General features: G+C 33.3%; 1 protein-coding gene across 1 annotated transcript; it reads left to right on the forward strand.

Moving 5' to 3' along the window:
• Window positions 1–1,636: 1,636 nt before the first annotated feature.
• On the forward strand, window positions 1,637–4,754 carry LOC125683783 (uncharacterized). Its single transcript, XM_048925244.2, has 3 exons — window positions 1,637–2,415; window positions 2,541–2,669; window positions 3,645–4,754. Exons 1-3 carry the CDS (start codon window positions 1,662–1,664, stop codon window positions 4,040–4,042), a joined length of 1,281 nt encoding a protein of 426 aa, XP_048781201.2. The 5' UTR covers window positions 1,637–1,661; the 3' UTR covers window positions 4,043–4,754.
• Window positions 4,755–16,482: the final 11,728 nt, after the last annotated feature.

The raw sequence follows: 16,482 nt of genomic DNA on the forward strand, positions 1-16,482 counted from the left end.
AGTTCGACAATGGGTTTTTGCATTTCCAGCACGCCAAACTTACCTGATATACCTAACATACACTTTCAGTTCAGTTAAGGCTTCCCGAGAACAATTACAGTGCTGTGTATAAATGTACCTCAGTGCACTTTCCACTAAATGACGTCACAATAAAAACGAGGTCACGACGTACAAGTTCTTACAGTTGTATAGCGGGGAAAATATCATAATAATATGTTGTTATCTACTACCGTTATCAAGTGATAAGCAGTATACATGAAATTTTTTTTGTCAAATACTTATCATATAATCATATATTATTTCTTTTTCATATCAAATCACTCAGCATTTATTATATCTAATTTGCACGATGGTAATGTTCATTTTATATTGTTACCTTGAAATCGCCCCCATATATTCTCCTGATTCTGATTAGCACTGCGTTTGATTTACATAATTATTTCGACCAGCTAAAGTAAATGTAAAAGTTTAACGATGTATAGTGTATGGTGGTGCTTGATGTTTATATATTTATGTACTTAATACATTACTATATAGGAAAAGTGTTGAGAGCAGCTTCTGACACAAAAAGAAACCCCTTTCCGCATCTGATAATCTCTTGCATACTCCCGAAAATTAAGAAATATGCTGCATTAGATGCATTTAAAACTTCTTTCCTTCTATCGGAGAACTTGATCCGAAGATTTTTCAGTTAATGTGAAGTAGGCTGTTTTTCAATATTAAAAGGGTCGGCCTGCATGTAACCGATATCGTTGCACTTTTGCAATTATCACAATATTTTTTGTTGGATCTAAATATATAATTTCACGTGATAGTCTTGTGATGATAAACACATGCCTCGATTAAAATATATGGAAGCTTATTGGGTATCGGTTTAAACAACGTTTCGTTCTCGGATATTTTTCATTAAATATTATCCATATAAAACACTAAAGACCATTTTATGCATCTATTTTACTTTATTTTTTTGTATGGGACGCCTTAATTCAATTGAGCTTTTAGAGTCTGATACGTGAAAAAACCTGGGAATATACGGTAGTGTGCACCTTACAAATATAAAGGAAGTCTTTTCATGATAATGATACAGTAACTTGAATGTATCAAGGCTATAGCTCAGCTGGTTAGGTCTTATACTATATAGAATGAGAAAACATGCTAAGTCTGTTGCCTTTTGATTTTATGGTTAGACACGGTCAGTAGTCCACGCGGATCGGACCACCATTTTATGGAATATTTCACCCTTATTAATAATCCTCTCCTGCACATAGTTGACATACGCATATTTGTTTCGGTCACCATGTGTATACAAAAGCAAATTAACGAGATTGTCTCGGACATATATATAATATACTTACACATATACACCGCTTTTTGAAAATGACTTACGTCAGGACGTCGTGGGTATCTTGACAAATGTAATGTCCACTTGATTTGTGTTTGTTTAGTCTTTGATCTGAAAAGCTTGCGTAATATTTCACAAACTGGTGCTGCACTTGACGATATTCATCCAACAAAAGATGATGAGCTCTCACTTTGAGGTACTTAACATTTGTTTGAAGTAAGAGATGTCAGAGTGAAAGAAAAATAGAATTTGTTATTAGGTGTAGTGTATCATAATGATTTTGACCCACATATCTCAGCTTTGGTGTATAAAAGCTTGGATGCGTATCTCTGATGTCAAAATCAGAACGATGTTGCTTTGGATTGTTTTCACTTGCCTTAGTTTTCTGTGTATCACAGAGTCGAACATATTGTCTCCCCTGACTGATGGTGAAATACAGAATGTCACAAGTCTGGCGGGCGTGGACTTGGATAACAGAAACATCGACGTCTTCAGACAATTACTAAACCAGGAGACACTGATCAGAATTGCGCTGGTTAAAAATGTCCACTCGCTTATGAAAGACATGGTGGATCTAAAACAAAATATGGGGACCACCACCAGACAACTCCGGAATGCGGAGAAAGAGATAGCACATCTAAAACAAGACGTTATCTCACTAAAGACCGAGAACCAGAATCTGAAGGGAAAAGTTTTAAAATTTCAACAAGGATTGGAGGTCATTGACCGCAATTTCACCCAGGCCGCCAAAAGCCGTATTGAATATGAGAAGGAACTAGATACGAAAATGTTAGTATATGAGAAGAACACTTCCAAGATACTGGACGACATCAAAGTAGAAGTTCGGTATTTATCTTTAACGTTGTTAGACCTCAAGGAACACAATTCGGCTGTGGAAAAATCTATCCCGAAACTCGTAGAAAATAAGTTCACACTTTTGTCCGAAAGAATGAATGATTCGCTCGTGTGGATGAAGGGCAGTCTTCTCTCTTCCAACAAAAATCATAAACAATTGTCGAAAAACTTATCTGACGTGGAAAATTATCAGTCCAGTATAATGAATATATTGTCAGGTATGTGAGTAATTTTACCAGCCTATTTTAGGTGAAAAATGAAAAAAAAACAAAACATATTTACGTCAGTTTTATGGGTTTTTTTTTTTTGTTTTTTTTTACGTTTTTAAATTATCAAATTTCAGATGACATTAACAAAACCATGTATGGTATCAAAGCGGAAGTTGAACAATCCAAGAATGATCAGTTAAAACTGTCGTCTGCTGTGTCGTCATTGGAGGTTTTTAGACTGAATATGTCTTTAAATAGCTGTGGTAAGTTAATTAAATTTAAGATTTTCAAAAACGTTGAAGTTTAGTACAATCATGAAAATTCTTTGAACAGTATGAGAATAAACTCCGGACACGACAAAGTCCGACTTTTTGCTACCCCTTATGATAAACATTTGAAAAAAAAATCGTTGAACATATGGTGGGATATTTAGAAGTATTACATAGTCCAAGACTGGGATCACACATTCTTGTAAAATAATCTATTCTGGCTTCCAAAGACAAAAATCCCATCAGATAATGGCATGATTTTAATTTTAACTCTTACCACAATTCTATTAAAATCTTGTTGGATAGAAAATTCTTTAGGATGATTTATACTTTAAAATTCCTTTCATGAGAGAAATTACCCTCTGTGTTTTGTATAAAATGATAACTCCAACACGCTAGTCCCATGAAACATTACAATGATTGAAATGAAATTATCTCCGTTATTTGGTTACCTTTCGACTAAATATAGTAGTTGTTGATCGAGAGTTGAAACCCAATACATGGGAATAATATTTTATTACTAAGATGCGGCCTGTCGTTGACCCAGATGCTGTCTGACATGTCTCATACTAATTTGCAGACCATTCTTTTTATACTGATTTTGACTACGGATTACTCCGTTTATCTGATTAAGATATAGGACTCATGGCAGAAATGCTTACTACTCCTTGACACATAATTGGACTTCTGTTGGTTCCAGGGGTTCGTATTTGCCCTACTTTCAATTTTGATTTTTTTTCTCGTAAGATCTGAGATTAACCACTTTTTGTTATCTTCACACTTCTTAGATTCAATATTCTAACATCTTTGGAAAATAGCAATCAATGTCAAAACATTTTCTTAGGCAATTAGATCCAAAAGCATTTTAAATATCACATGATTCGTGAAACGTTCGGATTCTCTTGTTGCTAGCTAATCTTTTAAAGTCATTAAAGGGGTCAAATAATGCTTATCCTTTATATTTGATAGGCGGGAAAGCAGCTCCTGTAGGATTTACTGTGGGCGTGACGAGCTCCTCATCTTCCTGGACTGGTAGTACCTTGGTGTTTCCTCACGTTGTTTATAATGGTGGAAATGGATATAATCCCAGCACCGGGATATTTACCTCACCCACGGACGGGACATACGTGTTCTTTGTCAAAGTTAATGTGTATGGTAGTAATTATCTATACTTAGATATTGTTCTTAATGGGAACTCAAAAGTTAGATCAATGTCACATAATTCTGCACAGTACATGACGGGAACAAACCTGGCCGTGCTTAGGTTAAACAAAGGGGACAGAGTTTGGGTCAAACGATACAGCGGAACAGGATACTATTCCGACTCTGTGCCCATAACAACATTTTCTGGTTTCCTTCTCTGGTGACAATAGACACAAATATACAGTAATCAACATACATTCATAATCATTATCAACGTGGAAACAAAACAGTCATATTGCAGAGTCTAACATTTTGTCATCATATTTAGTGTTTCCTTGACAGTTTACAAAGTCAACCCACAATGGTAAATTCATTTATCAGCACTCTATGTATATACTAGTCTAATATGAAATAAGTGTTTTAAACAAATATCCACGAAAGAGACACCCGATGATTGAACTTCTTAAAATGTATAACCATGACAGAACGCCAAGAATACGAACAAGAAATGTGGACAATGCCAACTCGGCTGGGCAGCAGTACATCTGTGGAATGACTTTTCAGATGAGACCAAACTAAAAGAATTAAAACCTCCTGATAAAACTAAAACTCATTTTTATGGATGGGCTATTTGGATTGTTACATGTACAACGCACCGCTGTTTTATTGTCATCCATTGGGCTCTTCTCTGACTATGTTTATATTCACTGTGTGCTCTGCTTCATTTCTGTTGAAACAAGTTGCTTGTTATTTGTAAATATGAAGAAACATTTTATTTCAATCTACTCGGATTCTGTTTTAGTGCCGTCTTTCCGAGAGTGAAATTTACACATTCCACGAACTCGGCGATCTATTTCGCGGCATTGATGCAATCGTAGAAAAATATGTTTTCTGTTTATTTGAATTCGGAATAATAAACAACGCTGACCTATATCATATGATGGTTTATTTTATGATTTTATTCTTCTTGGACTACTTCCCTTTACCATCGTTCAAATATAGATATTATTACCAAATATGGAGACAATTCAAGCTCAGGTGATTTTCAGCTGTTACGTTTAAATAGTATACAGGTCAATGCTATTTATATTTTACGTACTTGAAAGTATTCATACTTCTAAAAATGCAGAAAATATAAATACAAATGCCAAATGTCTTTCTTTCGTTTGTTAAACAGTAGATGAATGCTGCAAACATTACAGAAAAATGCATAACGCGGTTGATGCATATTTATGCAGTGTTGCGATCTTCATATCCTGTTTAACAAATCAAAGAAAACGTTTTATTATTTAAATAATTTACAACTTTTTATTTTCTATTACGTACATCAATGTCTTATAGCTATATCATGTTATTCATATGGTCCTAAATTCATAGTATTTTTATGTTACAACAGAATGTGATGTAATTGTATTTTACCGATATAAAGCACCATACAGTACCTTGCAATTTGTTTTATTATCCTTAGCTCAAATCCACTTGCCAAATGCACTGAGCTCATTTTTGCTCAAGGCAGGCATAATAAAGCAAGTTTGAGGATAGAAAATGTCATTTATTTAGTAAATGTATTTACAGAACAGAGGGTCATTAAAAACTAAATATAAAATAAGAGATGTTTGTAAAACATATATGCCCCTATGGTGCAAAATTGAAAAGGGTTATACACATGCATCATTTGATTGATAGTAGTATCACCAATTCAAAATATTAGGCAGACAATATCTTCCTATGTCAGGAGGGGATTAATCATGACATAAAAATCAATAGGGGTCATTTACTCCTTATGCTGTAGAAGTGTACCGAGTTTGGTGTCAATCAAGCAAATACTTCTTAAAATATAAGAGACAATATAGTACTATGTCCAGTTTAACCCTTGACCTTTGACCATGTGACCTCAAAATCAATAGATGTTATCTTCCCCTTAAGATGTACCCGTGTACCAAATTTGATGTCTGTTAAGCAAAGCGCTCTCAGGGTATTAAGCGGACAGTATATTCCTATGTCCAGTTTGACCCTTGACCTTTTAACATGCGACCTCAAAATCAATAGGGGTCATCTTTTCCTGAAGATGTACCACGTTTGATGTCTGTCGAGCAAAGGGTTCTCAAGATATTGAGTGGTCAGTATATTTCTATGTCCAGTTTGACCCTTGACCATGTGATCTGAATATTAATAGGCATCATTTACTTTTTGGGATGTACCAGTGTACCAAGTTCAATATCTGTCAAGCAAAGGGTTCCCAAGATATTAAGCAGACAGTGTTTTCCTATATCCAGAGTAGATTGACCTTTGACCTTTTGACCTGAAAACAATAGGGGTTCTCTTCTACTCATAACCAACTTACATATGAAATACTACGATCAAGTGAATGGTTCTCCAGATATTGAGCGGACAACATGTGGTCTACCTACCGACGGACATACCGACCGACAGGTGCTAAGCAATATGCCCTTCTTCTTTGAAGGGGGCATAATAAAATCCTATGCTGCAAACAGGAAGTCATTTTACCCCCTGTTACATGTACATACATCTATAAAAGTCATCATAGACAATGAATGCATGTTTCTTGCAAGCTAGTTCGATCCGGATTTTTAGTGCCACTTGTCTTCGTAATCATAACCAAATATGTATATATAATGTGTATTAGTTGTTTGGGTTAAAGTAACGAATGGGTCAACGATATGACATTCTTGCACGTAAATCTAGTTTGTATTATCAAAGATACATAAAAATATATAAATAAACAATAAAATGTATTTTCTTGTTGTTTTATCAGGTGGTGAAGGTAGCAATTATTGCAAAAAAAAAAAAAAAAAAAAAAAAAAAAAACCTGATGAAACATCACAAAAGAGCATTTTATTTTTTTAATTTCATGAAACTAATTCTTTACAAAAATATACGTGTCTGTGAAAAATAAAGGAAATTTATCACATAATTGACTTGATAAAGAAATCAATGAAAACAGAGTTATTATCCATGGATTATATTATGAAACAATTATGGATTATTCATATATAACTTTGATGTTTGAAATATTTTGTTTCACAAGAGTTTTACAATACCTCTCGGAAAAGAGACCCAAACAAAATTTATGTTCTTAAATAAATCTTTGATTTGCAAAATCTTAAGACTTCACATGAGTGTGGCATTACTTTAATACAATATAGAAAAACCGAAAAGCATACAAGAACTATTCATATCGAGATGAAAAAATAGATTTATAAAAAGAAGTGGCAAAAAACATTGCGCATGACCTTGAAGTTTCTGTCACTGGTATATCATATGATATTGTTTTGTATTGGTAGCAAAAAGAAGCAACATCAATGATTAACTTTGATTTTCAAACTTGATAAAATTCCAAAGTATGCACATGCATGTTTACATTTTTTTTGATAACTGTGTAAATTCGATTAATCATTTCGTTGTTTAATCATCATGAAGGAAAATTGAAAATTGATAGAAGGTGGGTTGACATACCCTGTCTAGAGAGAACCTGTGTTCATTTAATGGAAGACAAAAGACGAAATACATTTGTTATGTATTTGGTTTATTAATTAGAAAACATAGTTCTGTTTTTTTCATGGTACATCCCCTGTACGTCTTCTGCTAGCTGTTTATTCATTTAGACATGCTGGTTTCTGGAAATAGATAAAAATCTGAATGCAGCATAGTTAGTGTTTAAGAAACATTGCAATGGTTATTCAGCAATGGATACATGCTGGTGTAGATTTATCGGACCTCTGCGGCAATTTATTTCTTCACTATGCTTGAAAGTTGACATGAATGGAAGTAAATCGACAAAGTGAAAGAAAGCTGAATCTAAACGTATCTTATTATGCGTAGCATAATATAATTTATGCTTATTCATGCTGCACAATCTCATCGCAGCTGCTTTTGCTGAGTAGGATCAATTAATTCTACTAATGTAGTGATGAAAAATGTCATTTATTGAAAATGACGAAAATCATGAAAAATATATAAACCATAATAGGGACTCAGACTAACAACTAATCACACAATGCAAACTGGTATTTCAAAATTACATATCTACAATATATATGCATAAAAATACAAACTACGTAAACTATACAGCAAAAAGTTTGGCACATCAAAAAATAAAAGTGCCATATTATGTGTAGCATAATATAATTGGGCAGCAGGCAGAACCTCTAAAAAAAACCTTCTACTTTAAGATACAAAGCCATCACAGATACATATCGGTATTATAAATACTCTTGCTGGATGTAATTATCAAATCATAACAGAAACAGTGCGATGAATATGTTAAGATAATAAACAGTGATCAATCGCATAACTCCTATAACGAATACAAAATTGAGAGTAGGGCAAACACGGACCCCTAGATATACCAGAGATGGGAGCAGATACATAAGAGGAGTAAGCATCCCCAGTTGACCGGTCACACCTACCGTGAGCCGTATGTCTTTATTAGGTAAACGGAGTAATCCGTAGTTAAAATCAGTGTGCCAAGAACGGCCTAACAATCGGTATAAAATGCACCAGACAGCATTTGACCAATGATAGGTTGTATTGGCAAACTAGATCAGACAGCATTTGACCAATGATAGTTTGTATTGGCAAACTAGATCATTATAACAACCATAGAATTGCGAAATACTCACTTTAAACGAAAATGTTGAAACTTCTGTTGCATCAACTTGTTTGTCACTATGTCCTTTCCTGGTGTTTTGCCACATGGACAGGTCTTCTAGATTTTATTGGGTCTATCAGAATTTTGTTTAACATCATACATGTATTTTGGTACTTTCTGTATGATTTCAAATAAGAAATTTTACTGTATGCAATGTTTGGAAAAGACTATATCTTGCAGCAGGAAATAGTATTTTATTTTTTTCTCTTTATTTGTTTATTCTTTCTATAAAAAGAAATAAAAGGAAATTGAAGTAGAAGTCTCTCTATATAGAACTTTTAATTTTAATTACTATTTTTTTTCAATCACAGAGTGAATAATTGATATCAAGAATTTTAGGATTAAGCATTAATTGATAAGTATAAAATGGGCAATATTTCGACAAAAGGTTTACTACAATATCATGAATTGAATATAGTTTTTTATGGTTAGGTAAGACTCACGTACAATTTCACCCAAAAAAGCACATTTGCAGAACACTATATCAACAATTTTATCATCGAACGCCATAATTTCCGTTTTGATTTTAAAGTTTATGATAGAAATATGTTAATTTCATGAATTTTAAAAACAAATGTTTGGCTTTGGACGTTTGTGCTGTAAGTTGATGTCAAAAAATGTATTAACATGTTAGGTGCAAAAATGTCACAATTGGTGTAAAAAGAGATGGGGGATGCTTACTCCTCCTAGGCACCTGATCCCACCTCTGGTGTGTCCTGGGGTCCGTTTTTGACCAACTATCTATTTTGTATTGCTTATAGGCGTTATGAGATTGATCACTGTTCGGTATCTTCACCTTTCATTATGAAGGCCTAGAGTGTTCAACTTTATTTCATTGTATTGGTACCGTATAAGTTTTGCATATGTATATTTACATTTATAACGAGTATATCTTGTTTAGCAAAATATTGACTTTTAAGTGCAACAAGAGCCCAGAGGCCTTATCGATCACCTGAGTACTAGTGAAGAAGTATATGTATCACGACTCCCAAGGGCTATGGAATCTAGAAAACAATTCCTGCTCTGAATATCTAACCTAAATTCTAATGTTTACCAACAGTATAAAAAAAGATGTGTTCTTAAAACTTCACTGTCCTCAAATGTGCATATACTGATAAAAGGCTTTACATAATATAATAGGTGTATTAACATTAAAACATTAAAAGATAACTAAAGATTAATTTGAACCCATCCTAGAGTCAAAAGCCCGAGTTGTGAAATTCATCATTTTTTGTACATCCTTTTCTGTTATTCCTAAATATGCATATAGATTTTATACAGTACCAGCAAACTTACATATAGATACTATATACTAAGTTTGGTCCCATCCTGGGGTGAGGGCCCTTACTCTGGGGATCATCAAATTTACGATTTTGGTAAAAGACTACTTGTTCTTTCTAAATATATATTTAGTTTCAGTTTAGTATCAATAACACTAAAAAGATGATATTTAAATGTTTTACACACAAATATAGTAAGTTTGGACCCGCCCTGGGGTTAGAACCCCTACCCCGAGGATCATGAATTTACAATTTTGGTAAAAGGCTATCTGTTCTACAGCACTATGCATTTAGTTTTTCTTAAACATGTGCGGTTCTTAAGAAGAGGATTTTTGAAAATTTGTCAATTTTGGGCAGTGTGTGCCCAGCACTTAAGGCCCCAGGGGTGGATGAATCCTGAAATTTATAACTTATGTCCCCCTTCTTCAAAAGATGCTTCATACCAAATTCGAGAAGAATTGGAATAATAATTATCAAGAAGAAGTTAAAAATGTATATTGTTCACACATTTAATATCTGACCATTCTGGCCCCACCCTGATACCAAAACCCCTTCCCCTCGGATCATCAAATTTACAATTTGGTAAAGAACTATCTGTTCTAAATGTCTATTTAATTTCAATATAGCATCAAAAGCACTAAAGAAGATGTTATTTAAGTGTACACATAAACACTACATACCAAGTTTGGCTCCGTCCTGGAGTCGGAACCCCTACCGCAAGGATAATGAAATTTACAATTTTAGTAAAGGCCTTCCTGCTCTACATCATCATGCATTTAGTTTTTCTTACACATGTGCGGATTTTTTTTTTTTAGAAATGATCATTTGAATCCTGCAATTTACAATTTATATCCCCCTTGTCCCAAAGATGCTTCATGCCACATTTGAAAAGAATTGGACTGGTAGTTATCAAGAAGTTAAAAATGTTCAATTGTTAACGCACATCGAACGATGTATGAGACGTACGACAACCAATCGCAATAGGTCACCTAAGTAAACTCAGGTTACCTATAAAGTCAAATTCATCATATTCTTCCCGATTTTGTAATTTGTCATCATAGTTGAAGATAATAAAACATGCTTGCAAATTTAGAACAAAGGATTATCCTTAATTTTGTATATTTCTAAGAATATTTATATCATAACTCTCTTCGTCTATGAAATCCTTAGAATTTGTCATAAAGTTTAATTAAACAAAAACAACGAGTCCCACAACAGGATATTATGAAAATTTAAAATTTAAGTTTTAAAATAAAATACAACGTGAAATAGGTTGCAGCTTAGAAAATGTACACAGATATGAACGTAAGCCTTTTTTTTTTTTTTTTTTTTTTTTGGAAAATTAAAAAAAGTAGATTAAATCATAGCCACATTTCTGAAAGTTTACTTTATGTATATAACTAATGTCTGAGTAGTTTTAGTACTAGATGACGTAGATGACTAGTAGATGACGTCATTTACCCTCACTATGGAAGCATACTTCAAGCGACACACTTGAAACTAATAGACATCGCTGTCACATACTTTTTATATTTAACAATATCCTTTACCTCTTTCACACCTGAATCCAGTATAGGACTTGGTGCAGGCACAGAAGAAATACCCGTATGTACGGTTTTCTTTACAGGTTCCTCCATTCTGGCAGGGATTTGGCAAACATTTGGATTCCTCTGTAATATTCAAACACGTGTTAGATATGTATATTGCAAATTGTCTCTAGTATATTCAACTTGGACGTGAAATAAAGCATGCACTCCAATCAGTATTATTGTTTAAAAGATAGTTGAATTGAAAGTTTGAAATACTTTTTATGATTTTTGTTCATTGATACATTTGCAAGCAATATATATATATATATATATATATATATATATATATATATATATTATGGAAAGCCGTAGTGTACCCCCACATTATTATTATTTTTCCCTATATAAAATACCAAAATTATAATCTCTTCCAAAAATAAAAATTTTCCCCCTATTTGCCGATATTATTATTATATCGCAGCGATAATAATAATCTGTCCCGAATCTCAGACACCAAATTATAATTTCATCCCCAAAAGAAAAATATTCTTCATTTATGACATTATTATAATTATAAATAATGTCGCAATAATTATAAAAACTGACCCGATTTAAAGTCACACATTATCTTTATAAATATAATATTTCCACCACAATAATAATTACTGAACATCGCCAACAATAATTATCTTTTTTATTTGAACGCTATAGAATATAATCTGTAGTGACAATAATAATTCTGGACCAGCCAAAAAGACAAGATTATTATTGTTGGTGGAAAAGATTTGGACGCTTGAAACAGAAAACATTTGTCTGAATCGGATTCACAATAATAATATCCGACTTCAGATTGGCAGATATTATATGAAGCGTGAAGGCAGATATTATTTCATGCGTGACTGTGCAAGCGGTTGGTCGAGAGGGAAATCACGTGACGTAGTTTCACTTTGACTGTATTATGGAAATGATTGTTTGTCGAAAAGGTATCCTGGTATGTGTTTCTTTTGGAGGATGATAAATGTGAATAATTCAATGAATAAATCTTTGTTGGAACTGGAGTATAACATTTTATATCTTTGTGACATGATAGATAGAAAGGGAATTTTATCAAACACACTGGCCAGCTGCACAGGCAGTTTTTTTCGTAACACAGGTCACCCTAGGACTTAATTACGCAAAATGATATAGGGCTCACGGCGGGTGTGACCGGTCGACAGGGGATGCTTACTCCTTCTAGGCACCTGATCCCACCTCTGGTATATCCAGGGGTCCGTGTTTGCCCAACTTTCTATTTTGTGTTGCTTACAGGAGTTACGAGATTGATCACTGTTCGTTATCTTCACCTTTCATGGATCTCTTTAATCTGTGTTTTATGTTGATTTCTTAATGTACTGAATAGAGTGTCATCACATGAGGTGTCCATTTCTGGTACAGGAACAACCCTATCCGGAGAATGGGCGTGTCAGTACTAAGTAGCACCTCCACCGCTAAATCCCACATCATTTTGTATACATGACCATTATGGCACGCCAAATTCACAAAAATGAGCTAAGCATAGTTTCACAGTTGATAAACTAGGTTTATCGACTGTAAACTATAGTTTACGAACTGTAAACTATAGTTAACGATTCGTTAACTATAGTTTTCATCCGTTAAACTATATTTAACAGTTGTAAACTATAGTTTACAAATGCTAATCCAAGTTTATCTGTCTTTAAATAAACGTTAACAATAGATTTTGCTGATAAATACAGATTCACATTTGTAAACTATAATTTACATTCGTTAACTATAGTTCACAATTGTTAATCCTAGTTTCACAAATTGTGATACTATATTTATTAGATAAACTATGACTTGTAAACCGTAGTTTACAATCGTGAAACCATATTTATCAGATAAACTATGTTTTGCAATCGCTAATGATCGTTTTCATTGTTAATTATAGTTCACGCTTGTGAAACATAGATTATCTGTTAACTATGGTTTACTGATGTGAAATATAGATTAACGTCGTTAACTATAGTTTACGGTCCGTAAACTATAGTTTACAGTCGATAAACCTAGTTTATCAACTGTGAAACTATGTTTAGCTCATTTTTGTGAATTTGGCGTGCCATAGACCATCCTTCTGCTTAGATAATTCACAAAGGTGGTACTAAGTACACATACGCCATGTAGCTAATTGTTTCCCAGCTATTCACAAAACCATCTAAGGGTGCATACAATGTATAATTAAGGAGGTACCTTACATCGTCATAATGACTGATTTCCTATTAAAACATGGATGAAAAAACTCAGTATCAGCAACATTTATCTATTCCTTTTTGGTACTACCTAGCCAAGTAGCTCAGTAGGTTAGCAAACTGACTGCTGAGCTGTAGGTTGTGCGTTCGAGTCCCCAGACTTCTACTAAAACTGCATTTTTGACATTAAAATGAAGTAAATTTGAAAATTTTCAATTTCAAAATATTGTTGTACATATCCTTAGGATTACAAGGAGAAAGCTTTAAAAACCCTGGCTTATATTTGCCATGCAATAAATTTGTGCACGATTCAGTTATTGCTTTTCATTAATCTAATTGATGTGTATATCAATGTGGTGGAGATGCTGCTCACATTCAAATTTGGAGCTCAGTATAAATGATATCTAATTATTTTAATCTGTTTTTGTATAAGAATTAATGCATAAAAATGTTGAATTGATGATATCTCTAATTATATAGTTGCTCTCTCTAAAAGAATTATTGCATACATCTGCAGTCAATTAATGTAATATTTAATCCAATTGTAGAGAGCAATACATCAATTACAGTGCACATTAAATGAATTATTGCTCTCTACAATTGAATTGTAGCTTGCACAAATTCAGTTGTTGATATCATCAATTCATTTGAAGAGAGCAACAATTCAATCATAGCGCACATCAATTCAGCAGAATAATTACTGCTATCATCAATTCAATTAATGTATGCAAAAATTCTGAAATGAAAATGTTAAAATTATTTGAAGAGATCATTGACTTGTTGCATGCTTCAAATGAATTGATAGTATCTTCAAAATAATTAAAGATGCCTTAAATTATTTGAGTTTATATTGATTTGACACTCCATACAGTTGAGCCAAAGACCTCAATAAGCTTGTCTGATCAGAATGTCATTGTTGCAAGTCCTCTTTCAATTTTTCATTTGGCATTTCAATGAAACTTAGTAGAAAGTATCTTTGAGTAAAGAACTTTTAAGTTTGTTCATTTCAGGTTCCATGCCACCCCCAAAAGGGAAATGGACCTTATATCAATTCATGAAATATAATAAAAACCAAAACATGTTAAAGCATCTGCCATATTCAAGTGGTCCAGTGTTTCTTAACAAAGAATGACTACCAGAAAACCATCCATATAAGAAGGTTAAACATTTTTTTTCTTCATTGAGATGTACCGGTAGTACATACACAAGAAAGATATTTCATTGAACTGAGAATCAATTCCAAAATACTTTTAAATAATTGTTATAATGAGGGTTTTAGGAGAAATCAACACCAATCATGGTTCAAAGAGTTATATTGTCTTAATCACATTAACCCTAAAATATTTAAACAATGTCACATGGCATAGTGTCTAAAACATATATATACAAGTATGTGGATGCATACTGTAATTTACATTATAGCAACCAACATGACTATTTTAGATCAGAACCTTGCTTTGGCAACCATAGTCTATTAAAGCACAAGCACTTTAAGTATCAAAGACAATTCAATAAATACATGTATATAATTTATTACACAATCATACATATCTGACATTAATAATACATATCAGAAGGTGCTAAACATTTTGAATATATAAATGCATAGTAAATAAATTTGTTTTTCTGTAAACTTCTCCTGTGGTTAGCAAGTTTAACAGTACAAAGGTATGGCTTGAACAAAATTCATGGGTGTTTTTGTAGAGGATGGTGGAGTGGGATGGGAGAGTTCAAAGAACAAATTCTGTTCATGAATAGCCTTTAGCATTCATACCAAATGAAATTCTGTAAAGCTCCACATTTAAAATATTTCAAGGATAAAAAATCACCCCCAGAAAATGTGAATACATGAAAATGTATCTGATTAGTTAAATACATAAAACTATGGAACAGAAATCAGCTGGCAATAAAAGCAAGTGTACAAAGTCATGGAAACAAATGTATATTCTACAACATCTCATGATGTTAAAGAATCATCAAATGCATCATGCACTCCCTCAGATATATGTAGAGATGATGAGCAGAGGTCCAGTCTCTCAAGGTGTCAGGCAAAGGCAGATCATGCTGATGCAAAATAGATGTTGCCACACATGTAAAATCTTCATCAATCTTGGAAATTGTTTAAATACGAGTCTCTGTAAATGAGGCGCTGCATTTTGTTGAACTGCATAGAAGTATTGTGAAGTACCTAAAATAGAAAAAAAATCTATTATAATTGCACAATGAATCTCTAGACATATTCAACATACCCAGTATATAAATTGAACAAGAGGCCCACAGGCCTAAATTTATCGGTCACCTGAGTACTAGTGAAAAATTATCACTACTCCCAAGGGCTATGGAATCTAGAAATAATTTCCTGTTCTGAAATCTAATCTAAATTTTAACATTCAGCAAAAGTATAAAACAAGATGTGTTCTTACAACTTCAATGCCCTCATAAGTGCATACATTGATGAAAGGCTTCACATAATACAAGAGATGTTTGTAAAACACATATGCCCCCAGGGTGCAAAATTGAAAAGAGTTATACACACACATCATTTAATTGATAGTAGTATCATCAATGCAAAATATTGAGCGGACAATATCTTCCTATGTCAAGAGTGGATTGACCATGTGACCTCAAAATCAATAGGGGTCATCTTCTTCTGAAGATATACCAGTGTACCAAGTTTGATGTCTGTTAAGCAAAGGGTTCTCTAGACATTAAGTGGTCAGTGTATTCCTATGTCCAGTTTGACATTTGACCTCAAAATCAAAAGGGGTCATCTACTCCTTAGGATGTACCAGTGTACCAAGTTTGATGTCTGTCAAGCAAAGGGTTCTCAAGATATTGAGCAAACAGTCTATTCCTATGTCCAGAGTAGATTGACCTTTGACCTGAAAAACAATATGGGTCCTCTTCTCATAACCAACCCACATATGAAATATCATT

The sequence above is a fragment of the Ostrea edulis genome, chromosome 6, assembly GCF_947568905.1.
Source record: "Ostrea edulis chromosome 6, xbOstEdul1.1, whole genome shotgun sequence".
In the NCBI taxonomy this organism is placed as follows: domain Eukaryota; kingdom Metazoa; phylum Mollusca; class Bivalvia; order Ostreida; family Ostreidae; genus Ostrea; species Ostrea edulis.